General features: G+C 37.3%; 1 protein-coding gene across 5 annotated transcripts in view; it reads right to left on the bottom strand.

The window, feature by feature from the left end:
• Window positions 1-1,593: 1,593 nt before the first annotated feature.
• CEMIP2 (cell migration inducing hyaluronidase 2) overlaps window positions 1,594-27,525 on the bottom strand; it is a 52,774-nt gene continuing 26,842 nt past the window's right edge. For all 5 annotated transcript variants that reach the window (XM_084503851.1, XM_084503852.1, XM_084503854.1 and 2 more), the window contains 18 exons: window positions 26,588-26,757; window positions 23,888-24,097; window positions 23,299-23,504; window positions 22,664-22,733; window positions 19,476-19,604; window positions 17,757-17,845; window positions 15,021-15,152; window positions 14,465-14,500; window positions 13,606-13,761; window positions 11,227-11,404; window positions 10,537-10,752; window positions 9,526-9,734; window positions 8,807-8,992; window positions 7,348-7,567; window positions 6,651-6,749; window positions 5,387-5,535; window positions 4,538-4,644; window positions 1,594-3,888 (listed from right to left, as the gene is read on the bottom strand). In XM_084503851.1, the coding sequence (XP_084359977.1) occupies window positions 3,692-3,888; window positions 4,538-4,644; window positions 5,387-5,535; window positions 6,651-6,749; window positions 7,348-7,567; window positions 8,807-8,992; window positions 9,526-9,734; window positions 10,537-10,752; window positions 11,227-11,404; window positions 13,606-13,761; window positions 14,465-14,500; window positions 15,021-15,152; window positions 17,757-17,845; window positions 19,476-19,604; window positions 22,664-22,733; window positions 23,299-23,504; window positions 23,888-24,097; window positions 26,588-26,757 (2,759 nt within the window). In that variant the 3' untranslated portion in view covers window positions 1,594-3,691. The remainder of the gene's footprint in view (window positions 3,889-4,537; window positions 4,645-5,386; window positions 5,536-6,650; window positions 6,750-7,347; window positions 7,568-8,806; window positions 8,993-9,525; window positions 9,735-10,536; window positions 10,753-11,226; window positions 11,405-13,605; window positions 13,762-14,464; window positions 14,501-15,020; window positions 15,153-17,756; window positions 17,846-19,475; window positions 19,605-22,663; window positions 22,734-23,298; window positions 23,505-23,887; window positions 24,098-26,587; window positions 26,758-27,525) is intronic.

Below are 27,525 nucleotides of genomic sequence, written 5' to 3'. Positions count from 1 at the left end.
ACCAGCTTCGTCGCCCTTCTCTGGACCCGCTCAAGCACCTCGATGTCCTTCTTGTAGCGAGGGGCCCAAAACTGAACACAGTACTCGAGGTGCGGCCTCACCAGAGCCGAGTACAGGGGGACGATCACCTCCCTAGCCCTGCTGGTCACACTGCTTCTTATACAAGCCAGGATGCTGTTGGCCTTCTTGGCCACCTGAGCACACTGCTGGCTCATATTCAGCTATCAACCATCACTCCAAGGTCCTTCTCCGCCTGGCAGCTCTCCAACCACTCATCTCCCAGCCTGTAGCTCTGCTTGGGGTTATTGTGCCCCAGGTGCAGGACCCAGCACTTGGCCTTGTTAAACTTCATGCAGTTGATCTCAGCCCATCAGTGCAGCCTATCCAGATCCCACTGCAGAGCCTTCCTACCCTCAAGCAGATTGACACACGTGCATAGCTTGGTGTCACCTGCAAACTTACTGAGGGTGCACTCAATGCCCTCATCCAGATCATTGATGAAGATATTAAAGAGGACCGGCCCCAGCACCGAGCCCTGGAGAACGCCACTAGTGACTGGCCTCCAACTGGACTTGACTCCATTCACCACAACTCTTTGGGCCCGGCTATCCAGCCAGTTTCTAACCCAACGAAGCGTGCGCCAGTCCAAGCCAAGAGCAGCCAGTTTCTTGAGGAGAATGCTGTGGGAGACAGCATTATTTATTTATTTATTTATTTTACTGCATAAAGACACCATTTTATTAAGGAATAGCAATATTCAAAAAGAATTCAATCCCTATAAAAATCTTTAGCCTGGAGAAGCAATTCCAATGCCTTTAGACCAAGTCTGAGGCACAGTTGCCTAATTCTCTATGACTTTCAGGCATAAGATGAAAATAGTGCAGCTCAGTCCTTGCAGGCTGTGGTAACTGGCACATTCAGAAAATAGAAGACATTGGTAATTTTGACTGTATAAAGCTTCAGCACTGCCCAGCCAGCCATTTCTGGAGACAGCCTAGTCCAATACATGGCTCAAAGTAAGGTCCGCCACAGCCGTTCTTCTTCTACACATGAGGACTCCACAGCTTCTCTGGCAATTCCTATCAGTGGTTGACCATGCTTCACAATAATTTTTTTTTTTTTTTTTTTTTTTTTTTTTGCTTTTGTTTGTATGGAATTTCCTGTACATCCATATTTGCCCATTGCCTCATCTTGTCACTGGGCACCATAAGAAGAGCCTGAGCCTGGCTCCATCTTTTCTCCTTCACCAGCTATTTATACACATGGTGAAGATGCCCCTTAGCCTCCCCTCCTCCTGTAGGCTAGCATGGGTAACAACACTGCAGTGTGTTACTCAGTTCAGAGGATCTACTCTGAAAAGACTCTACACAAAGCAGATGAGACAGACTTTAAGCCCACAAACTTTGGAGACAGGCAGATAGGTTCAGTCACCACTAGCAGCTCCTTTCTGAGTATTCCCAACTGCTCTCTAAATGAAGGATAGAAACACAGAAACCACACGTTCTGTCAGTGTTTGCCATAAAACAGTTCACAGCACTCAGACAATGCACATTACATAACATTACTCGATACAAGAACAGAAGAGACCCAGGATTTTAATGTCTTGTCAGATGTAAAAATTTATTTATGCTACTTATCAAATGTTTTAAATTACACAAAAGCTGACACTTCAACTTCAGGTCCAATTGTCCATCAATATGCTTTACATTGGAATAGCCTCAACATTTCCAAGTATAATTTTTACAAGATGGTTTAGAACAGCAGAATCTCATAAATAATGGCCAACTTCATAAGCCTGAAGGTCACTGTCTGATCAGTATATCTTTGCTGAGCATTATCCACAGATCAGAACAGTGGAAGTCATAAGGCCATTGTAATCCCCAAACACTACCACTACTGCACTCAGAGCACATAAATCATGTTGTCCTGCATTAGTAATACCAAACATTATAGCTAGTCTTAAAAATTTACCACATATATCCCTAACAAAACATTTTTTAAAAAACTTTTTTTTTTAAACAGTATGACAGAACCATGCATCAAAACAACTGTGAAATACATAATCGTTCATTTGGCTTGGTTTTACAATAAAAACAAAAATCAGTCATCTGTTTGTTAACTTCATCTCTTGTGTTGTGCTCCTTTCCCCTCCGCTCTTACTTAGAAAAAAAAAAAAAAAAAAAAAAAAATTAGACCAGGCAGTTTAATTGTAGCACTGAGGTAGCATATTTTAATTGAATAGAATAATAGGTGTGTTACAGTGCCTGCTCTCCATTAAAGCACACAACACACAAAAAGAAAATCCCCAGTTGTTTTTCAACTTCTTTGGAAAAGACAAGTGAAGAGTTAATTTCCAACATCTATCCCATTAAAAATTCAAAGCACAAAGCATCTCTGGATGGTAGATACATTATACCAGGTAGAATGAATGAGAACACATATGATGAGAAAGAATTATGTCAGTTTTATTAGAACTATAGTAACATTTCAGCTCCACAGCACATATTGTTGCCTATTATGAAATGCATCTTTTTGAAATTAAATTTCAAAGACTAGGATCCTGAAAATGGGCATCTGTGTCTTAGTTCTTCTAAATGATTTTCAGACCCTTTGCAGAAAGGGTCCAATAATTGCAACAAAACCAAAAGAGATCAAACAGACCTAATACAAAATCAATAGGATTTATCAAAATGATTATATTAAAAAAATCAAAGTTAAGGGAAAACATATTGCATGACTGAATGAACTGAGAACACTTTCCACTCACTCAAAATTTAGAGTTGGAATAGCCTTAGAAATCACGTCAGGAGTAGAAGCATAGCTTCATAACAAACCATGAGTAACAAAATTTCTCAGCTTTGTCCTTCTGATTAAAAGCTTTAAAAGAAAAAGCTGAAATCACGCTGTACCCAGCCTTAATAGCCAGATGATCTGATGAAGTAACTCTTAACAGACTCCTGTACATGTTGGGGTGAATAGTTAGCAATGATCCCAAAGAATGGCAATCATTTTCTGCTCTCTGTCATGCTTCTACATACACATAACCTTGTTAAACTCTGTTGCACAGTACACAATCCCCACCCAGCCCCAGGCTGGATCTCCGAATCCCCCCCCTCCACCTTTTGAATAGCAAATCAAAAATTTTACTGCAGTTAAGACTCAAATCCAGCTGCATGCATAAGAGGAATTGTTTTTGTTTTTTAAACATTTTGGAAAGCAATTTGAGAATGTAGCTGAGCTTACTGATAAATAAACTCTCAGGAAAACATGTTTACAGTAGAGGAAAAATGCAAATAAACTAAGTTATAATGACCAATTCAAGCTGTTTAGGGAGACAAACATTAATCTTTCAAGTAATCCAAGATGCATTCCCAACACCTGCTATCAAAAGTTTAAGGCTTTTATGAACACCCTCTTAAATACAAAATGAGTATTAAACATAAGAAACCTGTTTACAGTAAATACAAACATCTGAAAAATCTCTGAAACCTGTTTATACAAATACTAATAAATTCTTTCATATTTTGTACAACTAGAAGGTGCACAGACTGGCATTCAAGCGGTCAATGCTGGCAAATGTCTGTCAGACAATAACATGATTTACTTGGATAACAATATAGTTTAAAATGCCATAAATTAAAAATAAGTTAGTTCACATTTTCTTCCTCAGTTTTTATGTACATCTTAGTCTTTAATGAGCTCTTATAGCCTTCTTCAGCAGCTCGAGGTCTTTCCGTCGGCTCTTGATTGCTCTGGCACAGCCATACTCTTCCAGTTGCAAAGGGATATACTTCTCTATGTGAACTAGCCCATGCCCAGCAGGACCGGTAAACAGCTTAATCCAGGATGGCTTAAAGGTGCCTCTGAAACCCAGAAAGGCCAAGCTTCCTGTGACAAAAACAGCTCAGTGTTACAAAAACAGCTCAATTGCAACACACATCCGGACAGGAGGGGAACAACACTCTCCTCCAAAATCCTCCCCTTGCCAATTACTCAGTATATTAAACCAGCCTCAGCATCACAAGCACCTAACAGGGAAAGATTAATTTAATTATTTTTTTTTAATTGTTGTTCAGTATTGTTTTTATAAAATATCAGTATCTATGATACTGCTCTCTCACAGAGGACTTGTGTCACAGCTCTGAAGGGATGAGAGCTGCCCCATGGTGTTTGTAGAAAGTATCATCCCTCAAAATACCAACAGCTTCTCATCTTTACCTTCACATTTTGTTACAACAGAAAATATTAGACTAGCACAAGGGATTTAAAAATAGAATGCAATTCTCCCAGGTTTGCTGTGAGAGACAAAACAAAGGCTTTGGGGAAAAAAAAAAAAAAAAAAAAAAAGGCTGCAGCTTTCTCTGTAATCCAGGTACAAAGAACTGCTAGTCACTTCCCTGCTTGTAATAAACTTTGCACAGTGCCCTCTGGGCAATGAAAGGTGACGTCCGCCCGCATGAGAAACCCATTATGGAAACAAACATAGACCAAGGAGGTGCTAGGTAGTGTCAAAGAAACATGCAAAGATTTCACCAACCGTTGCTCTGAAGATAAGGTGGTTTAGCTGTCCCCAGGGACATTAAGACTTCTGATAAGTTATTAGGAATTTCTACATCGCCTCTTGTGCTCAGTAGAACTATAGACCTGCATCAGAAACAGTACAGAGACAGCAGTGGTTATAACCATAAAAGTTTTTCCACATACTTTATAGCTAGCTGGCCTTACAGTCTACTTGCTTGAGAGTTCTCATGGCAAGGCTGTACATAGAAATAGACAAAATTCTCTGGAAGGTAGTACCTATAAAAACATCCACTAGGAAAATAAAAAAAAAATATATATATATATATAAAACTCATATATTTAACTCAAAATCCTTTAAATAATTTCCAATTATTTTTATATGAAAAAAGTGAAGCTATCAACCCAAAACTGAAATATTAGAAACTAGATTTTTTTTTCCTGACACTAACCTTTTATAGTTTGTTTGTGTTTTTTTTTTTTTAAATGCTAAATAATTTTCACCCTGGATAGGGAGAAAACTCATTCCCAACTAGTTTGATATCTTATCATACAATTCGTGTCAGTAGTGATAAGCAACCTTATTAAAACAGAAGTTCTTCCTGTTTTAAGCAACGAGGTGTTACAACATGATGTTTACTTTCTTTTTGAACTGGAAGACAGGCAACGCTGGGAAATCTAAAGAGCTTCTTCATTTTCTCAGTTGAATTTGTCTGTTAAATTGCTCCTATATTTCTCCTTTTTCCTCAGCTTTGATACATGTTTTGTTCACTTTCAGCATTACTATGTAACTATTATTAGTTAAATCCTTGCTAGAGAGAACTACATCTTGCAGAACATATCAGAAGTAAATGCTCATCACACGTACCTTTGTGGAATTCCAGATTTTAAATATCCACATACACGCTTAATGTCCGCTCCAGAAAATAATTTATTTCCTGACACTGTGCCAACACAAGCATCAACTACAACAATAAGTATACCATTATCCTTGAAGGAAAACGTAGTGTCATTAACCTGAATGGGAGAAGAGACAGGAGAGAAAAAATGTTTTTCTTAAATTTACTATAAGTTCATCAGCTGTTATACTGCAGCATTAACCTACATCAGGTTTAGCCACAACAGCATTCTAAATAGAAATGCTCTCCTCCCACTAGCAGTTCCTCATTTTTCCCCCCACAAGGGAAAATTTTCAGCGGGACTTCTGAAATTGTATGGAAACCAGTTTTTACATGGAGATCAGTCAAATTTCAAGTGATTTACTACCTGCTTCAGGAAGCTACCACTCAAATACCGAACCATCCACACTTGTTGGCAGTAGTGCAGTTAACTAGTCTCTGTGTCTGCTTGGTTTTAGTGGTCTGTCCTTCCATGCTGCATTCTTACTGCTCTGGATATAGCAAACACATTCTTGTACAAGTCTGCAGCTGATAGGATTGTACTACTCGTGACATTCAGCTGTCTAAAGAACTCAAGAATTCCACTGTTTCAACCAAGCTAGTACACTGATGTTGCAGAATTTAAGTCACAAATAAATTTAAAGCTTTGTGGTGTAAGCCTATCTACAAACACTATCTTCAATCACATGCAAGTCTCCTTCAGCATCTGAACAGAAAAATCAAAGTGGGTATTTTATACAATTCTACATTACTAGATATACCAGAACTGTATCAGAACAAATACCAAAATATTCAAAACGTTAATTACTAAAGAATTCATAGAAGTTTAGCAAAACTACTTGAGGACTTGAATGTCTCATCCTATTAAACTACCAATATGTCAAGAATAAATTTGACGATGAGGATTTAACTAACAAGTGGGGTTTTTTTGTTTGTTTTTTCTAAAAGTGCCAACAATAAATGCATAGCCATCCAGGTTTCTGCAAGAATCAGAGCATTTAAAGTTTTTTTCCTACCAGTACAATTTCTCTACTGCTGCAAAGGATTTGAATACACAAAAGAGGACATTGTAGCTTCCTTTTCTAAGGTTAAAACACAAGTTTTCTGATTGTTTTCCAGACCACGAACCAACATTTTTTATTCAGGTGAAGAAAAGTGAACTAAGCATTATGCAAGGCTAAACAACTGTTGTAATAAAAGCTGCTACAGAGAAAGAAAGAAAAAAATACTCACAGAAATAAATGCTTGCTGACCTCTACTTAAATCTTTTTTACCAGATGAATTAATCTGCACAAGGAGGTAGTTTTTGTGAGGATCACTGGTGAATACCATCTAGATACCAAACAAAACACTTCAATTACCCATATGCATATGTCATCAACACTTTATCATGATATGCATTTTGCAAGACAGCTCATGCTCCAAAGCAGTGTGACAGTATTTGTGTTTATACTAATGCTTACAAATACTGTGTTATACAAATAGTGTAATTTATTTTATTCTTTACTTTCAGTATTTTTTCTGAGCTTGCATAGAGAAAATGGATAATGCAATTTTCACATTTTTGCTAATAAGCAAAATCCCCTCAAAAAGAGAAGGTTGGCGAATCGTATGCCTTGAACTTCAGGTCTCTACAGCAAAGCTTTCCTACATGGGAGCACAGATGATACAGTAGCTCAAGACATCAGACCTGTCCATGCCATGGAGACCCTTCTCCGAAGCACACAGAGCAAAACACAATTAAGCTGCAGCATTTTTCAAACAGCAAAAATTGAAAACTCCATACTACAGTCTCCCTGCCTTCTAGTGTACAGATAAACAATGTGACCACTGTAAATTCTGTGCTGAAAAACTGAAACTCTGCTTTAACATGAGTAGAATATAACACCAACTATATAGACAATGCAAGTTTTTGCCTATTTTATTTTACCTGAGTTGTGCCACACTTTGTACACGGTACAGTAGTTTTTACTGGCATCTGCTTTATGACAGTTGGTCCTTGGTAGTACTTTGGGTAAGCTTTTGCCATGCAGTTACTGACTCCTTTTGCTGGATCTTTGGTCACAATTTTGATCCTTTCACATCCCTGAGATGAGCAATAACTGTGACCATCCCTACTGTATTTGGCTTGAAGAAATAAAAACAGTAATCTACACAAAAAAAAAAAGGTAGGGGAGAGGGAAGAATATAGAAAAATTACTGGAAAGATTTATGTTAAATCTCAGCAGCTATATTTCATGGTTTTGAGAAGCAGAAAAACTACAGTATTTACTTCTGTACCGTTGTTCAAACTTTTTCAAAATATTTTGAAAATATTACTAGAATAGAATAGTAGACTAGAATATTATCTTGAAAACCTTACTAGAGTTAAGAAGTCCCCACAGACATATGTGAAATCCCCAGCAATTAAAAGAGATATTACTATGGATGTGTACGTTCTGAAAAGAACATACCTGAAAAGAACATTCCTCAAAATAGAGGCTTTCAGGAAACAAAATCAAAAGATAAACAAACAAAAAACAGAACAGAAAACAACCTATATAAATGTTTTCCTTGATCATTGATGTTTACAGATACCACTGGTAATTGTTTGGATATTCATCTTTATCCACCAGAAATGGAAAATATAATTAGACTGTTGCATGCTGTGAATGTCTGGAAATGCAATTTAGTGTAGCGGTCATAAATGCTACCACTGCAAAGAAACTGTTAATTCTTTTATATATTTAACTGTTATCACTGTAGCTGGAAGCATACGTGTCTTTCAAAAAAGCTACATTCATCTGCCCATTTACCATAGATAATGGAACAAAGTCTTGTATTAATCATTTGCTTATATATTAATGATAAAAAATTTCAAACACACAAGTGGTGTATGTAGGACTTATTTTGGAAAATGTTGACCATATCCTTAAGCCTGTCAGAAGGATCTCAGTACGTTCCTGACAGAAAAAATTTCAAAAGAAACTAGGAATTTTAAATAGTATTCACAAAGCTGTAAAGAGATTTCTAGAAATACATATTTTTCAAAACATTCTTGGAACAGAAAACATCTCAGAAGTTGAGCAAGAATGTATGAATTTTATTTAAAGACTTAGAAGTTACTTCCTGCAAGATACTTTTCTGCAACCCCATTGATACCATGTTTTCTCCTGATGTGGGATAGGAAGTATCTGTGGAATTATGGTGCTCTTGGGAAAGTACTCCAGTGACAGCCATCTCTATTTTGGAGATTCAAAGTCACAATGTATTCTTTAAAAGAAGCTTTGTGCTCCTTTCTAAAAGCTTTTCTCTAATATAGGTGTCTCAACCAGTTGCTATCACTGATGTCAAACTGATCATTTCTAACATTAAGCATATAACTTGACCCTAGTGGAATAAGGTGTTACCCAGTACTGTTGTCAAAATAAAACTTCTTGTCTGATCGATTCTTTTCAAGCTCCAGAATTGAAGATACTGGCACATAGCGCTCTATCTTGCTTGACAAAGCAGATGACTTCCTTTGAAAGGTTTCCAGTACTATAACAAAATCTGTATTTGGTTGGTAACAAAGACCAACACGAATCCAGTCATTCCTGAAACAAAATAAATGTATAATTCACCACAGGAGCAGTTAACATCACTATGTGCAGCATGCAGATCACTCAAAAAAACAAGTAACAAGAACACAAAAAGCTCCTAGACCCCCAACCAGAACATCTTTCTTCCCTCCTCTACTTAAAAGTGTTCCACTGAAATATTATAGTGACTTGGAAACCTGTAGGAAATATTTGATTTTATTATTTAAACATTTAATTACTTTATCTGACATCAAGAGCAAGTATCCCTAACTATTCAGCTTCAGTTCTGCTGAATTTCACTATCTGATGTATTTTCTCCTCCAAAGGATTTTCCTTAAATATTGGGTGTATTTTTAACTTTAGCTGCAGGTCTATTGCTTAATCTCCTGCTTTTAATACTTTAATATTTGTAACACAAAAAAATAAAAATAATAAAAAAATCAAGATCCAGTATGACTGATAGTTACAAACTCTCATCATGCTAATTCTGCAGGACATTTCTTAATTGTTGCCTTATGGTTCAATGACATTAAAGAATGGAAACATACTTGTTGAAGTTGATGAGATACAGGTAAGTGACATTTGGAGCTTTTCCATTCCAATGTATTGTGTAGCCCTTTTGGAGCATCACTACTGGCTGGTATTGCTGAAAGACAGCTCTTTGATTAATACCTCTAAGAACCATGGGATTGGATGGGTACTCATCTCGTACAATAGTCATGGAAAGATTCTGTCCATTCCATGTTTGGACATAGACCTACATCATATTAAAGAGGAGGAAAAAAAAAAAAAGGAAAGGTTTGGATGCATTTTTTTAATCAGTACAAGAAGAAATTAAATAAAATAGCAAAATCTGTATATTATTGCAGCAGAACTCCTGCACTGTGAGGTTCTGAGCTATGCAATATGCAAATATTTCTCAAAAGAAATATTTATTTTCCCCCAGAAGAGCCTTATTTGAAAAAAATACTGGGGATTTTTACAGACTTTAACAAAAAAAAAAAAAAAAAAAGGAAAAAAATGGGAAAAAAAGCAGGGAACAACAGCAGCAGCAACAAAAATAAACAGTATTTTTGTAATACTACAGTACTTGGTCAAACTCATATAGAACAGGAACCAGACCTGTTCTTTATATTCAGGAGGTGGTATTTAAGATCTTCATTAAAAAAGAAATAATGAAAAATAATCAGCAAACCACAGGAATCTCCAGCAGAAGAAAACACCTCCAATACAAAGATATTTTAATAGATAGGACTTCAACAAGGAACTCTTGGCATGCATACTCACAACATATGCATTTGCTTTTACCCTGCAACATCTAATATTGTACTCTCAGTTTACATGCTGAAGGGAACGTGGTATACAAAACTAGCCAAAAATTGTAATGTGTTTTTGTTTGTTGTTTTTTTTTTTTTTTTTTTAAACTCAAAAGAATTTTAAAGATTTTTCTTTTCTTTAAATCCAAAGATGAGGAATTTGTACTTCTTACACCTCATGTCTCCCTAACAGCTTGTGCATAGTGTAGATTTGTCTCAAACAGAAGCCAGAGTAATACTAGCCTGTGCATAGGTCCCGCTGCAAATCACTCCATTCCATTCCGTATTATTAATGCACTTGGGGTGTTGAATCAGGTAGTTATCCATTCTGCCCACATAGGTATCCTTGTAACCAGTCACTGAACCATCTACATCATGGAATATTGAGTTCTTGTCACCATCCAGATCTCCTTCTTCAAACCAGGGACCAGGTTTTCCAAAAAAGGCTTTTAAAGAAACCTGGTAAAAAGAATTAAAATATATTTTTCCTTTTTTCTGAGGTGAAGCACAGATTAACACTTACATGCTTGCAAAAACACAGGAATTTGACAAAATTGATTAAGTCTTCAGTCAAGAGCAATGCAATTTTAGTAGGCTCAGGCCATCTCTTGCTTCTGAGCTGTGTTAGTAGTTACAATTGAAAATTCATTACTAAAGATACACCAGACCTTACAAAACTTATTTTCAGCTTCACCATTAGCTATAAAAGAGATCATTAATGCAAACCATCCTACATATTCCTTGGTATTACATTTTTTGTCTGGGAGACAAAAGACACATTGGATGACCACCAATCAAGAGATACTCTGGAGTAGGAATATAAGGAAGAGTTGGACATCTTTTCCACAGGGTCTTAGATGCTTATTTTAAATACAGCAAGAAGAAAATATAAGCCATCTAAAAAAAAGTAAAAGAAAATTTGTATAAACTTACATTTGGACCAAACTTCACAAGAGATATGTTGTTTTTTGGTGTCATCTGCCAAGGGTTTTTCATCAAGAAACCAATTGCACTGGTAAACCTGTCTGGAGTTGGCACAAAGTTTTTGAATGTGCACTTGGTAAGGTGAATGGGTCCATCATAAATTTGAAAACCTCGAATCGGAAATGTCCTGTTAATAAAAATAAATATTTACAGCATCCTCTAACAAAACTGTGACAAGCTTTTTTACTCATTCACAAGAACCAAGAATGCAACATTAATATAATGACCTGCAGGTTATATCCCAGTAAAGGAAATCTTTCTGTATTTATCTAATGAGCCTAAAATTCCCATGCCCTTTTGAATTTTCCTGTTAGAAGAGAACAGCTATTGTTGTCCATTTGCTAATGTACTCTCTCCCCAGTGTGGGAAACAAAGCAGCATTATATCATCATCTCTTTAGTCAATCATGATAACTGGAATAAGTGCCTGAATACTGGAGGAAAGAAAATATCACTCCTGTCTTTAAGCAGGGCAAGGAGGAAGATCCAGGGAACTATAAGCTGGTCAGCCTCACCTCCATCCCTGGGAGAGTGATGGAGGAACTAATCCTAGATACCATTTCCAGGCATGTGAAGAACAAAGTGACCATGAGTGGTCACAATGCATTAACCAAGGGAAAAGCATGTCTGATCTACTTGAAAGCCTACTACAATGAAGTGACAGGTTTGTTAAATGGGTGGGGAGGAAGGGAGTTGGGCAGTAGATACAGTCTACCCACATTTCTGAAAGACTGTTAACACTCTTCCATAAAATCACCACAGAGAAGGTGACGAAGTATTGGCTGGATGTACAGACAGTAAGGAGAACTGAAAACCACCTGAACAGCTGGGCCCAGAGGGTGGCAATCAGTAGAACCCAGTCTAGTTGGAGACCAGTAACCAGTGGTGTACCCCAGGAGTCAATACTGGGTCCAGTACTGTTATACATTTTCATTAATGATCTAGATGACAGGAGTAGAGTGCCTCAGCCAGTCTGCAGGCTGGGAGACTGTTGCTCATACTCTGGAGGATTATGTTGCCATTCAAAGAGACCTCAGCAGGCTGAAGAAACGGCTTGACAGGAACCGCATGAAGTTCAACAATAGCAACAGTGAAGTACTGCACCTGGAGAGGAACAACCCCATGCACCACCGCACTCTGCTTTGCTGAAGAGGCCCAGGGGTTTCTAATGGACACCAGGCTGAACATGAGCCACAAATGTGCCATTGTAGCAAAGAAGGTTAATGGTGCATTAGGCAAAATGTTGCCAGCATGCTGAGGGAGGTGATTCTTCCCCTCTATTCAGCATTGGTAAGGCCACACCTGGAGTACTAGGTCCAGATCTGGGCTCAGTACAAGGGAGACATCTCAGAGGCACTGGACAAGGAAGGGCCAAAAAGATGATGAAGGGACTAGAGCACCTCTCCCTGTAAGGAAAGACTCAGATGGCTCTGATTGTTTAGTTTAGAGGAGACAAGAGTCATGGCAGGACCTCACTCATGTCTACAAACAGCTGAAGGGAGGGTAAAAGATGGAGCCAGGTTCTTTTTGTTGGTGCCTAGTGACAGGACAAGGGACAGTGGGAAAAAAATGAAACACAGGAGCTTCCTTCTGAACATCAGGAAGCATTTCTTTACTGTGTGGGTGACTGAGCACTGGCACAGGTTGTCCAGAGAGGCTGCCTTTTTGGAGATCTTCAAAAGCTGTCTAGCCATTGTCCTGGACAATCTGCTGTATATGGCTCTACTTGAGCAAGGTGGTTGAACCAGATGACCTCCAGAGCTCCCTTCACCATTTTGTAAGCCTGCCCAGCTACAACAAATTATCTCAAGTATCACTACCACATTCAGTTGTTTGCTCTCAATGGCTAAATGACACAAAAACAGGATGCCTGGGATCTAGTTCTCTTGTCTTTCACGTTCTGCAATAAGGACAGGACCTGGCACCATTTTTAACAAGCATTCCAGCAAGCCACAGAGAGAAGGAAAGGATCGCTGTCACACATTTGTATTTGTTACGGATAGACTGTAGTCAGTAGTTCCAAGTTGAGCCTAGAATTCCCTTTACCTGAAAACTTTCTCTCTTCCAGGCCCAAATATTCACACATTAATGATGATAAACTAAGGTTTTATTAAAGCAGAATAATTTAAATTGCTAAGGAAAATTAACCTGCAGTAGCAGAAAATGAAAACTGCCTCTGGAAAAAAGGTCTTTCAAAGTATTCAAAACAAAAGGGGAATATCACCTTCAATAGTGTCTTCATGCCCTGCATTTCAAGTAAGAAGGGTGTTTATAACTGATACAAACAACACTTCTGGTATATTATTTCCTTCACTCGTGACATACTTACCGATTTCGAGGCAGAGTGCGTCCCTTATTGTCTATTCCTCCAGACCCTGTATATTTATTTTGACCACCATGAAACCCATAGTTCTTGCTCTCCCCTATGAACAGAGACTCAGATACCTCTTGGCTGGCACCTTCATCATTTGGGAAGCTCCCATCACTATCAAAGCAACATCAGAGATAAGAGAGAGTCTTTTAGCCAAGACTTTCCAGCAGATGAAAACACGAAGGCATACTCCTACTTTTGTAATAGTCTTCATAAAGCAAAGCAGTCTATACCTTATTTGTAATACATAGAGCAATAAATTTAACTATTAATGGTATTACAGTCTACTACAGTTTGAAAGGCTAAAAACACCTGTACAGAGCTGAGCATTACATTTTCTGTCTCTCTTCGCAGCACTCTGTTACAGCCCATTTCCACAACTCTGGAAACAGCTTATCACAACCGAAATGGCAGCAGTTTCGGCTTTTTACCCAAGGTACTTGATTCCCTTTCATTAAAATGAGACTCTGTTCACTCTAACACTCATCGCTTCTTTTCCTTTACTCATCTTGAATTGTTCAGGAGGAAAAAAAAAAAAAAAAAAATCAAAACTGCCTAGGGCATCATACCACACCAAAAAGACCTGAATAAACATAACCCTCTTGATGAAGAGTGGTGTAAAGCACACAGATTGAATAAAGTGCAAAGTTTGGCAGCTGTGTCAATTTACAGCTTTAATAACATCTTCCATACCACTGGAAACGGGCTCCAAACTGAAACTCTATCCTTATGAAAGTACCTTTAATTGATTTATCTATGTTACATTCCTCAACTTTTAAGAAAGAAAACACAGAAGAGATGAAGCTTAAGTACTCACCTAGCAAATGTCAAACCAATTCCATTGTCCGCAAACCTAAAAGAAAGTTCATAAAATCAAGCTTCAGTTACATCTTCTGGACTATCCTACAACAAAATGCTGTAAGAACACATCCTGCTAGGTACTGAAGAAAGCCTGAGTTTTTGCATTTTAGAATTTAGAGAACACCAGTACTTACAAATAATTCTTGTAAAAATGCTGATTAAAAACAAAACAAAACCAAAACAAATTTCTATATATTTTAAGTAGAAACCTGAAAGCCTCAGAGAAACCACAGGCATATCAGTATAAATTTATGGTTTCAATCGACTTTTAGACTTCTGTTATAGATATAGTTTCATTTTTCCATTAAGATAGGTTCTCATCTAATCATGTAAAACCTTGCTTCTTTTAAAGCAGTGGATTGTTGTGATTGTTGTGAAAGCACTGGAAGATATCAAGCAGTTCCCAGATAAAAGCGTCAATCTTCTATCATAACCCTGTAGTATGATTTCATAAAAACAGATTCAGAGGAAACTTCTTAACAACATGCAGCTGTTTGCTTCTGGATACATACCCGGAATTTTGAATAAGGATATCTCCTCCCCTGACCCAGGCCCCATGATCATTGTTTTTGAAAGAGATTAATCTGTCAATCAGGGCAGCAACTCGGGGTTTTTCAGGGTCTGCATCTTGATGAGGTCGAAACCTGTGACAGATAAAAACCCAAACACTCAGTATAAAAATACTGTTTGTTTTATACAGGTCAAATATGTTGAACTGAGAAACCTTGAAAGACAAACCCCCGCTTTTATCTGACAGGTAAAATCAACTCAGCTTCATGCTAGGACTGACAGAAGCCAAAACCATGTGCATCTGTAGCTATTCATTTCCAGAAAAGCCTCTTTGGTGTGCCATGAAGAGGGAACATAAAACTTTTTTCCCCCCAATAACTTTCACAGGCTTTTGCTCAATATTGCCAAGTTTTTCACACTGCATCTCCTGTATTCCACTGCCTTTTCTCTCTGCTCTCCCTAAAGTATCCTCTCCCACTTCTGTTGCAGCATTAATGTGAGAATTTAATGAAGGGAATTAAAGTTCCTTGAGGGATACACATGGTGGCTGTGCACTAGACAGAAAAGGCTGGAGGTCTGTCTAAATGTTCATTATGATAGAATATTTCAGTTGGAAGGGACCTTCAAAGATCATCTAGACCATCTGCCTGATCTCTTCAGGGCTAACTATAAGTTAGAGCGTATTAACAATAGCATTGTCCTAACGCTTCTTGAACACTGACAGGCGTGGGACATTAACTACTTCTCTGGGAAGCCTGTACCACCCTCACAGTAAATAAATTTTTCCTAAGATCCAGTCTGAATGTCCCCTGGTGCAGCTTTCTACCATTCCCAGGCATCCTGTCATCAGTGGCCAGGAGCAAAGACCTTTCTCTCCACTTCCCCTTCTCAGAAGCTGCAGAGAGCAATGAGGTCACCTCTTGATCTCTTCTCCAGACTGGACAACTCAAGTGTCCTCACAAGACATACCTTCCGGACCTCTTACCAGTTGTGTTGGCCTCCTCTGATTCTTTCAAGGACCTTAACATCGTTTTTATACTGCCCAGAAGAGCACGCAATACTCAAGGTAAGGCTACACCGATACTGAATATAGTGGGAGAATCATCCTTCTTGCATGATGGCTATGCTGTGTTTAACACACACCCCATTGCAGTTTGCGCTCCTGGCTGCCAGGGCACACTGCTGGCTCATGTTGAGTCCACTGTCAAGCAGCACTCCAGATTTTTTGCTGAGCTGCTCTCCTACCACTCATCTCCTTGTCTAATTTGAGCATACATGAGATAATTTTTCTATTTTAATGCGGATACTCTGTATTGCAGTCAAGATGGCCTCATATGGTAATTTATAGCCAGTATCAATTTTAGCCAATAGAAAGAAACAGCCTGATTAAAGACTCATGGAAAATAAGCACAGAATCCCACATGAGATGTAACATGTTAAAATATATATGTATCTTTATAAGAATGCAGTCTGAGCAAATACATGCCCTTTACCATAGTCACCTTCTACCCTAGTTTCTGGAGCTGGCTTCTGGAAGTTTTGGTGTACTTTTTTTTGGTATTTTTCTTTTTGGAGGGCAAAGGAGAAAGGGAGAAGGGGTGAATTTTGTTTTGTTTTGTTTTTCTGACAGCATCAGCCTGCTAAATTAACACTGTAACTCCTCCAGTTTGTCACATGATTAGTGGTCTAATACAGTTACAGGGAGCCTCATAAATTCTTTGGCTATTGTGAAAGATGAACCACATCTTAAACTCAATTTTTTGCATCCCCTCTTGATGACCTGTCAACACACTACAGGCTCTGACATGGCATGTCACTTCCCTTAAATTCTTCTTGACTACCTGTTCAGACCAACAGTAATCCAAAGGTATTACATGGGACTTCACTTACAACTTAACAACTAAACCTAACCACCTCTTAGTTTGCAAGGCAGCAAGCATCAAGTACCACCAAACTCTGGAACTTTCCTCTTTGAATCTGCAATTATCACTTAATTATCCTCATCCTAAACAAAGCTCTGTCAGAAATAAAGATAATCTTATGAACTATGTTTTCAGTCTTAATGTTTGTTTATCATAATAAAATGCTGATGGATAATGTTATCCAATATTTTCCTGTTCATTTGATATATGACCACTTACCCAGGCTATTTTATTTGAAGCACAGGACAAGACCAACCATAGGATAACCTAAATTTTTCTCTCCACTATTTTCTCTTACTTTGTAAGCTAAAGACTATATGGTTGATTATACTATCTCAACAAATAACCTTCAGTAAAACTATACCACTGAATGACAATCTCTAAGTCTAGAAGGCACAGCACAAAGCATTCAGCAGTAGGAAAGGCAAATAGATGTATTACTTACCACTAGTATGCCTTTTTCTAAAAATTATTTAGAACTAACCCATAAATCTGAAGCAGATTTTAAAAGAAGGCTTTACTTTTAATAGCAATTCCAGAATATATGTTAAGCATGACAGCAGAGTGTGGTTAAACCTACAAGTTCTAAGGGGCTAAAAACTATCTTTGCCAAGGTCTTAGAAAGAAAAGCCAACTCTTTAAGGTACAACATGCTTTGTTGCTCCCAAACAGACACACAGATGAGGAAAAAAAACAACAAAAAAAAACACATATGAACTTATTGCTCATTTATTATAGCGTTTTTCCTCATGTGAATGTACAAGCAGTCTCAGAACTTTACCATTTTTCACTCGCTTGGAAGACAATATCCTTTACCTTGCATTGTTGTCCAAACAAAGATATTCTCTGGGATCATCAGCGCTAGCATTGGTTGTTTTAACACCCTTATCAATGAACAAACCAGCCTTAAAAAAAAAAAAAAAAGGGGGGGAAATTTCATACTGGACAACACTAAAGAGACAGTAAACATTAGAGTTCTAAAATTTAAAAGTTACATTTTATTCAATACACTTTACTACAGACTCTTAGATCTTTCAGCTTGGACTTAACTGGCATATTGTCTAAGGGAAAAAGCACTGTCTACCTATGCAAATTTTGAAAAGTAATTGAAAATCCCAAGAAAAGAACTTCCTGGGGTTAAAAAAAAAAAAAAAAAGTGACAGAAAATTATTAAAGTTCATTTCATTTTTTTTTTCACATCTGACTATTTGAAGTTTTGCACTTACTTCCAGATGCTGTTCTGGAAAATTTGGAAACCAATCTTGTAGTGAATACAAAATATTCTCACGAATGCCACTAATGAAAAAAAAAAATGCTGCTGTGCAAAAATGCTTTGTATTTTAGTTTAAAACTCAACTATCTTCACCACTAAAGCTGTTTTTTGTCCAGGCATCAACTTGAAACTCAATAATCCAGTATGAAATAATTTACTTGAGAAAGTAAAAAAGAAAAAGGAAACATTTGTGTTGCTTAACCTGAATTACATATACAAGTAGCAGCAGCCACCTTGATCTGTGATCCAAATTACCACTAGAATTACATGAGTAGATCCTCAGATCTGCTCCTGGAGTCAACTCTGTTAACATGGAATTTCAGCACACAAACTGCTATCTATGTTTAAAGATAGTGAACCACATAGCTGAAACACTTCTCTTTACATTTTTGTATTCAGTATTTTTCAATTCCAGTCTGAATAAGAGCCCTAAAGTTCCAGACACACTCTTAACATAACTGCTACGAAGCAATGCATCACTTCTTACTATTCTGATTGTACACTTATCAAGCAAAATCAGTTTCATTAGGTTAAATCAGTCAAACTAATAGACCTATATTGATACTTCCTCCCCAGCTATACAGATATGTAGAAAGCTAATAAAAATATACATGGCATTTTCTACAGACAGCAACTAAATTCCAAGATTCCAAAAGTATCAGTTTAAGGATTTCAGCTAACTTCGCTTAGCAGAATGTAGAATCAAGTCCCATTAGTAAATAAATACTGAATGACTGTATCTGGACTGAGAACTCTATAACAAAGGGGTGCTGCTGGGCTCCTGATGGCAACAGAAAGCTTAACCTCTGTTCAGAAACTGCAGACACCTGAGTTACTGCACATTAGAGTCTCAGGAAAGCAAGTCTCAGGCATTCCACAAATTGATGAGATGAATCACAGCTATAATAAGCCTCAGTATTTCAAGGATCAGCTTTCTCCACAGCAAGGCCATCAGTAACAGAGTAGCATATGAAATGCTACTTGGGAGAAAAAATATATATGTTTCTCTCACACTAATTGATTTTAGTTGTATGTACCTCAAGAGGACATTAAACACAGTATATGCTTCAGATAAGGCAAGAATTTATGGACATGATGATTACACACTCTTCTGCAATACCTACGTAGAATCATGTGGTTCTAACACAGCACGAATCCATCATTACTTAGCCACCTCAAAATTTAAGCAAACAACTCCCGGTATAAAATATGTACAAATTAAGAACTGTTTTTGATTTGGTTTTTGTGAGACAGTACATTACCTTAAAATTAGAATGAACCCTGTTGTTATAGAAGATTCCTAGTGGTGTGAGCTCTGACTTGGTTTCAATGGCTAAACTATGAGAGTCTCCTGTAGCAATCCTGTGGAACAAATACCATATTCCAGCATCCTGCAAATAAGGAGTGAATGACATAAGCTATGAGACTGATACTACTAAATGTAAACAAATCAGAACTTACAAATCACAAACTAAGTGTATGTTAAGAAGAACTTGGATTTTTAATGAAGCAAATAAGAACATACTCCAAACTGCTCACAATATAACACACTTATCAAAATAAAGTCTCCAAACTACTGTCCAGTGAAAAAGTAGAAGTTTGCAGATAAGGCTATATTCTAGTGAAGAAAATGCATTAAAAGTGCTTGCTTCACCGTGAAATCATTTAATACCACCACAGCTTTAAGGTTCTGTAATATTTCAAGCCACTAAGTGTCTCTTTCTCCTCCTCTCCATCATCTCTGTATTTCAATTTATTTCTACAGATACTTGATTTTCTTTTATTTGTAAATCATACTATATACTGTAAAATACTCAAAATACTCAAAGGTTTGTTCATCTCTGCACACATCAGAATTTAATGACAGCCAAAAAAAAACACAAGAGATTTCAGGAAAAGGGAATAAAGCACATCAAGAAGCCTGGCCAATTCAGAGCACTGTGCCAATAACATGCAGTAATAATTTCAGCATCTGTTCGTTTTCTCCACTTATTCAACTTCCCAGCTCTTAAAGAAGCTGGATTTATCTTCTAAAGGAAATTCTGTGGGCCTCCTTTCCTAACCACATCTGAGTCCACAAGGGGTGGCATAACAAAAGCACCTGCAGAGCAGATACAAACAAATATGAAAATTTTTGCTTCCTTCTCTGTGCCCTTATTAAAAAAAATATATAATAATTTCATAAGGAGCATTAAAGGGTTAAACAGCAGTAAAAGAAATACTGCAGACTATGTGCTCTGTATCATGAAAAATAGTCTTTACTCTCCTGTTCAGGAAACATGGATAAAGCCAATTCATTCTGGCTTAAAAGATTTCATACACTTCACTCTGAGAATATACTCATTTTCCAAACAGCCCTGGAAATTCTTCTTCTGAGTAACATATTCCCATCCGTAATGACGACACATTTTGACATTTCTGGTGATTAACAATTCCAAAGCAAATGTGGATGTTCCATTAATAAAATACCAAAATCTTACTTCACATATAATTAAGTACAGTTCTGCACTTGGCAGAATCAAAAAAGTTTTATCCAAAACACATCTTCATGCTCAAAAAAAAAAAAAGTTAAATAAATTTTAAATTAGGGCTACGAAGATGGTGAAAGGCCTTGAGGGGAAGACGTACGAGGAACGGCTGAGGTCACTGGGCCTGTTCAGCCTGGAGAAGAGGAGGCTGAGGGGAGACCTCATCACAGTCTACAACTTCCTCGTAAGGGGGTGTCGAGAGGCAGGAGACCTTTTCTCCATTAACACTAGTGACAGGACCCGCGGGAACGGGGTTAAGCTGAGGCAGGGGAAATTTAGGCTGGACGTCAGGAGGGGGTTCTTCACAGAGAGGGTGGTTGCACACTGGAACAGGCTCCCCAGGGAAGTGGTCACTGCACCGAGCCTGTCTGAATTTAAGAAGAGATTGGACTGTGCACTTAGGCACATGGTCTGAACTTTTGGGTAGACCTGTGCGGTGTCAAGAGTTGGACTTGATGATCCTTAAGGGTCCCTTCCAACTCAGGATATTCTATGATTCTATGATTCTATGAAACGTAAAAGCTCCTTAAGCACTTACAAGTATTCAGAAAATAATAAGAGCTGTTTTTTCCCCTCTCTCATAGCTCAAACAAAAGAACCATTACTGCTGATACACCCTTACAGTAGACTTCATTGTATATCAAAGGAGTTGGAGGAGGCAATGGAATTATTTATTTGCTCATGAATTGGTATAGTTTATACCAGAAAAAGCTCTACACTGCAGTGTTTATATCAACACAGTTGAAGTAATTTGTTTCTGAAACATAAGCTATAGCCCTCATACCAATATGATTGTATACATACAAAAGAATATATATTAAAATGGCAAAACTTCATAACCTATAAAAATGCTCTCTGAGGATGCACAGTATAACAGAAGAAAGTAAAATTCACTGGGATACAGAGGCAGAAAAAGATCTTTGAAGGTTTAAGCATCAGGTCAAGCAACATGTTTCGTTTAACTTAACCTGCAATGCTAAAAACAGGCAAAGGAATGTTATCTAAAGTAGACAAAATGGAAAGACATTGTGCTATGAAAAGAAAAACTGGTTTGGTTCAGTAAAGTATGGCCAGGTCCTTCGTAGTGGTAGGCAGTCAACCACAACAAAAATGATGATTAAAAAAAAGCATAATAATTTTATATTTTTCTATATTACAGATACTATAAATTAAAGATTTTGATTTTTGTCTTATTAACAATTTGTTACATATTCTACACCTAAGAATACACTAACATACTCATATTCTACTTCCAGCATCAGACTTTCCTTTTTGTAATGCCACTGATCTATTCAGAAAAATCAACTCAGAAACACTGTCTCAGCATCTGATCTGATTTAAAAGTAGAACAGATTCGAGCCCCTACTCCACAACCTGCATCCAGTAGTTCAGCTTCACTTTTCAAGTGGCTGAACTGAAAAAGGTCTGCAAACATGTGAGGATCACAATAAGTAAAAACATATCAGCAATTACTGCTCAGAAAGAAGTAATTAAACACAGAGTCAATGAAAGTTTTTTTGTTCATTCGTTTGTTTTTTTGCACTTCCTTATACAATCAACTATTTTTTATTCCAATGACTAAAAGGAATAAAAACACAATTTTTCAGAGCAGTCAAACAGTAAACTCATGTTAGAAATTACAGAAAATACAAAAGCCTTAGTATTAATATCTAATTCTTTGAAAAGAAAGCGGTTTATTTTTACATTTACATACTGGCCCCACTGACAGATCTATTAAATTACAAAGAGGAGTAGATCTAATCCACCCTTTGACAAAAACTACACTTGTAATGGCAATATGCTGCCAAATATATAACATATTCACACATTAAAAAAATATGCATTTAAACATTGGAAATATTACTTGTTTTGTGAGTAAGTGGCACAAATAGTTTGTGTTGAACTACATCCATATGCCTCACCTGTGAACCTGCTGCTGCATTACTTATCAGATGATTGTTGGGATGAGAAATCCAGAATGTTGAAACTGCCCTGAAATATTATTCAGAAACAAGTTAGAACAGAAAAAAAGCCCTAGTGCCTACAGAAATATCTCTGATATAATTGCTACAAGGGTGAAAAAGGGCTAAACTGATTTCTGAAGTCACATACACAAAACATACACACAAAAAACACACACCCTCAAAAATTCTTTTTTGTTTTACTTAAATGCAAAATGTTAGTTCATGAAATGATAGTTCAGACACTCAGTGCAATTATAAACTGTTTTAATAAGCTTCTTCAAAAGATAATTGCTACACAGAAAAAACTTGGTGACAACTTAAGGATGTTGGTGCCTTACCACAGAAATAAGAATACATCCTTAAAATCTACTGAACAAGTATTTCAAGGAACAACAAATCTCTTTACAAAACAACTTGTGTTTTCTCTTTAATAAAAGACTCTTTTTTAACAGCATGGTCACGTGGATTACTTTTAAGGTGTCTGTATTCACTAGATGATACAAAACAATTGTTTCATCTGTATAATGTCAGGAGATCATCAGTTTAACTACTGCAGCTGGTTTGGTTTTACTTTTTCATCATGAAATACTCACATGCAGTCTGTGGCTGGTACTGGGACATAGCTTCCATACACTTTGTCCCTGATGCCAATACACATGCTGCTGTTTCTGTCCGTAGGAAGAATAGTGCCTGGTTTCGTGACTAGTCCAAGGTTGTGGAAGAGAGTATTCCTCTGCTCAATGCCATCCTCTATGAAGAAACAGTGACCCAGTGTGTCATAGCCAATGGTGTCCTTTATCTGCAGAAACACAAGTTCATTATGTCAGTAGCAATAGCATTTACTGAGATTTCTTTGACAAGTGCCATTTAGTTTTTACTATCTTGGCACAGCTGCAGAGTGAAGCTTCAGTATCAGTGGTTCAGATGATTCAAACATGGAGTTTTGTTTATCCCTTACAAACACACTACTATGTTTGGAGAGCTTAGCTGCCTGCAAGAATCTGAAAAAACAGAAGGGCAAGCTCTGTTAAAGTAAGTTACTTAAAAATAAGCACTTGTTTATTTATTCATTGAAATAAACACATTGCTGAGAATTAAACTTGATGGGATGGGACTATTTTTGCTCTAAATGTCCTTTTAAACATTTATTTCAACACTTTATTTAATTCTCCTGGCACCTACCAGCAAGCCATTAGTTGCATGGATAGTGACACATCTGGAGAAACAGTGATGAATGGAAAGACCTTCGATGTATGTCTTAAAACTATAACCTCCTTTTTCATCCACATCCCCACAAAGGTGAAAGTGAACAGGGTAACTTCCTATCTGCTGCTGTCCCATTTGCTTCAATTCCACATAGGAGAGATGAACAGATGTAAAATTCTTCAAAATCTAGAAAGATGAGAAGCCCAGAATGAGTAACCAACTACTTGGTTTCTAACCATTAAAGTTAATAAATCATCTATATCAGATGTACAGAAGTCAGATGTACAATCATCATAAGCGAACACTATGAAGGCTAGGACAGCCGTTACTATCCTGTTCTATATCCTGCCTTACAAAACAATATCATTTTTAAACAAGAATAAAAGCTGTATCTCCATGTGGCTAAAATGGAGCAGATTTCACCAGACACTATATCATCACACTTCACTTTTTGTTCTTTAGCAGTAGGCAAGTTAAATATTCTTTCTGTACAACCACATACCATCCAAGTAAAGAGAAGTCACTCTGTCCTGCCTATGCTGAAGCTGTACCTGTATCATCCATCTGGGATGGAGTTTAGTAAAATTACGTAATAATAAATGGTCAAAGGAGCCTCCTGAGAAAACTGCTCTGATTGCCAGCTCAACACAGGACCAGCTTAAACATGGCTGCTCAGCACATTGACCAAACAATATCTCCAACTACAGAGATGCTCATATGATAGCAACTGTTTCCCCCTTTTTATTTACCTGTTATCTACTTAGCACTTGCCCTGCTGCAGCTTGGTCCCCATGTCTCTTGCCCTACTAGTGCATGCCTCCAAGAAGTCTTCTGGCACATTCTCTGAACCCTCCCTGGGTCCCTGAAAACCACATCCACATCCTTCCTCTACACCTTCCCCTTACACAGTAAGCCCTATTCTCTCAGCTCTTCCTCAGGCACACCACCTTCAATAGACACACTCCAGTGAAGAATCAGCATCTTTGCAATGAGGAACCAAAAACAGGTTAAAGCTACGCAACTTTACCGTAACAGTATGTAATATACAGTACAGAAATATTAAACACCAGAGACATTATAATGGGGCTGTACAAGTCACAGGGAAAAGCAAAAGTATTTTCTTCCACCTACCCTGACCTGAAAATAGAAACCAAGGGCAGCAGATGAACTATGAGGTGCTAAAATGTAAGGAGCTGAATGGGAGTAAGGGAGCTTTTTTTGTTATTCCATTAACTTACTGTTACTGGCTATTTAACCAAAATAATATAGTTTTTATGTGCACAGTTTTGTCCTCAAGTGAAATAAGTAAAACACTGATAGACCATTTAGTGTGTCCTGGTCTTCTGTTTTCTTCAATTACACCACTAAGGTTTGTGTGCTTAAAATACTAAGGGATGACCGAAAACAGGCATTCCTGAGTTCTCACTCTCAGCACTTAAAAATACTAATGCAGAGGAAATACAAGTGAGTGCCTCTCCTTGCTATCACTGAGCCTCTTTCGTGCCACTATCCAGGCGACCAGCTGAATTCCCAGGCTGATCAAACCCCCTGAGGCAATTAACATTTGCTAACACCCAGGCTCCCTCCTCTTTAGCATGTATGATTAACATAAGGCAAAATTACTTTTAGTGCTGAAGTCTAGGTTTGGCAACAGACACTGAACAGTCTCCTGGGAACAGTTTAACAACTTTGATGACTCAAAATGTTTGTTTTCTGCTCTATCTGCGAGAGGCATCTGAGGGGCCTTGCTGTACTCACTCAGTTGTGGTAATCAAGGTCACGCTTTGCAAGATTCAAAGCTTGTCATTTATCTTCTTTCCTTACATTATCTCAAACACAAAAGAACACTGAGCCCATCAATTTCTCTTCCACCAAACAAAAGCTGACACACAGTAGGGAATAGGCGCGTTTTCTTTCCCACCATTATGTCCACCACTATAAAACTGAAGTCTGCATCCAAACATTTTGGAAAAGGAGGTTTACACTGTGACCAACACATAATAAGTTTGTATTTAAAATGCAAGGCCTCAAACTTCTCCAGCATCACTGAAGAGCTGACATATTGCTGCTCAATCTTTTCGCTAAAAACTAAAATGAATATGAGTTTCAATACTAGTTTCTGCAATACTGCTTTCACTCCACTTTCTTTAGGTTTATGGTGATATAAGAAATTAGCATCAGTTTGCTTTATATAACCTTAGTACATTCAGTTAAAATGAATAAATAAAAATCCACCGTAGCCCAACTCAGTTGCTTTCCTCTCTGTGACTCTCTACTGTCTGATTTTGGACACTTCCAGGACATGAGGCAGATCTAATGTGCTCATCACTTGGGCAGGAAGAAAGGCAGGGAAAAAAGGGAAGACAAAGAAAGGAAGATCAAGCTTTATAATGTTACAGGCTGAACATGCAGATACACCACTTTTAAGGTTTAATCACTGCCACACAACGCTGCAATATATGGTGGATTCTTCCACAATTCATTGATATAATTTGCTCCAATGCTGCAGACAAAGTCTTGGTGAGCTAATTTGGTGAAAGTGGAGACCAAAGTCTTTTCTACACCAAGCTGGTGTATGAATTTATGTTTAATTTTCAAAGCCCGCCAAGTTTAACATCCTTTTGTCTTCAATATACCTTTAGATGACAGAAAGCTACTTAAAAATGTTTTTCAAACCTTGATATGTCCACCAAATGTATCATAATTGAAAAACTGACACTCTTTTTCATGATAGCAGGTTTTTTCAGTCTCTCCCTTGATTAAGATGTTCCTCGTGAGAACTCCAACTTCTGCCCTCATGTCCACTCCATCAATAACTTCTCCCACATGGGGAAACTGAGGTTTTTCTGTCAAAAAAAAAAAAAAAAAAAGGAATAAGTGTTGTCATTGATTAAACACAAAGCTAATAAGCTAATTCATAACTAAACTAATTGTACCCCTAAAAACATGCTACTTTAACATGATACCTTAAACTTAAAAGGGTTCTACTACCCTTCTTAGGTTAACATGCAAAAAAAGAAATTTAATTGACAGATGACAAGCATTAACCTAGCAAACGTCAAACTCCTCCTTCCAGACCATGCTCAATTCATTGCTAACTGCACATCTTGCAGAACAGGATATCAAATATGCTTTTGTATGTTTAGTGCCAAAACAAGTTGTCTTAAATATTTTTCACATTAGTAAAATAACTAAACCTAAAACAAACCCCACATTTTATTTGTAGGTGCATCTTAAGTTTAATCTAATAGTTTTTGAACAGAATGGATTAAAATGAAAAAGAATTTTTTTAAAAAACTTTGAGTACAATGCATTAGAAAGGCTTTAATGAAACAAACAAATGCAGATTTGCTTTAAAAGAAAAAAGCAGTAGCTGCCTAACCTGCTCCAAAAATATATATATATATACATACATGCACACACATATATATGCACACACACATATATACGCACACACAGTATTCATCATCTTCAAAAACAAATACTATTATGTTTCCCAGCTATGTTTGCTTTTCCCCAAAATAGCTATTCTGAGAACAAACTAAAATTAAGAAAACAAAATTCATATTTTTACAGCAAACTTCCAAAGAAACAATCAGTTTATTTTCTTATAC

Source organism: Aythya ferina (assembly GCF_964211825.1).
Source record: "Aythya ferina genome assembly, chromosome: Z".
NCBI lineage: Eukaryota > Metazoa > Chordata > Aves > Anseriformes > Anatidae > Aythya > Aythya ferina.
The sequence above is the reverse complement of the archived record's forward strand: the minus strand, read 5'-3'. Positions and strand labels throughout refer to the sequence as shown.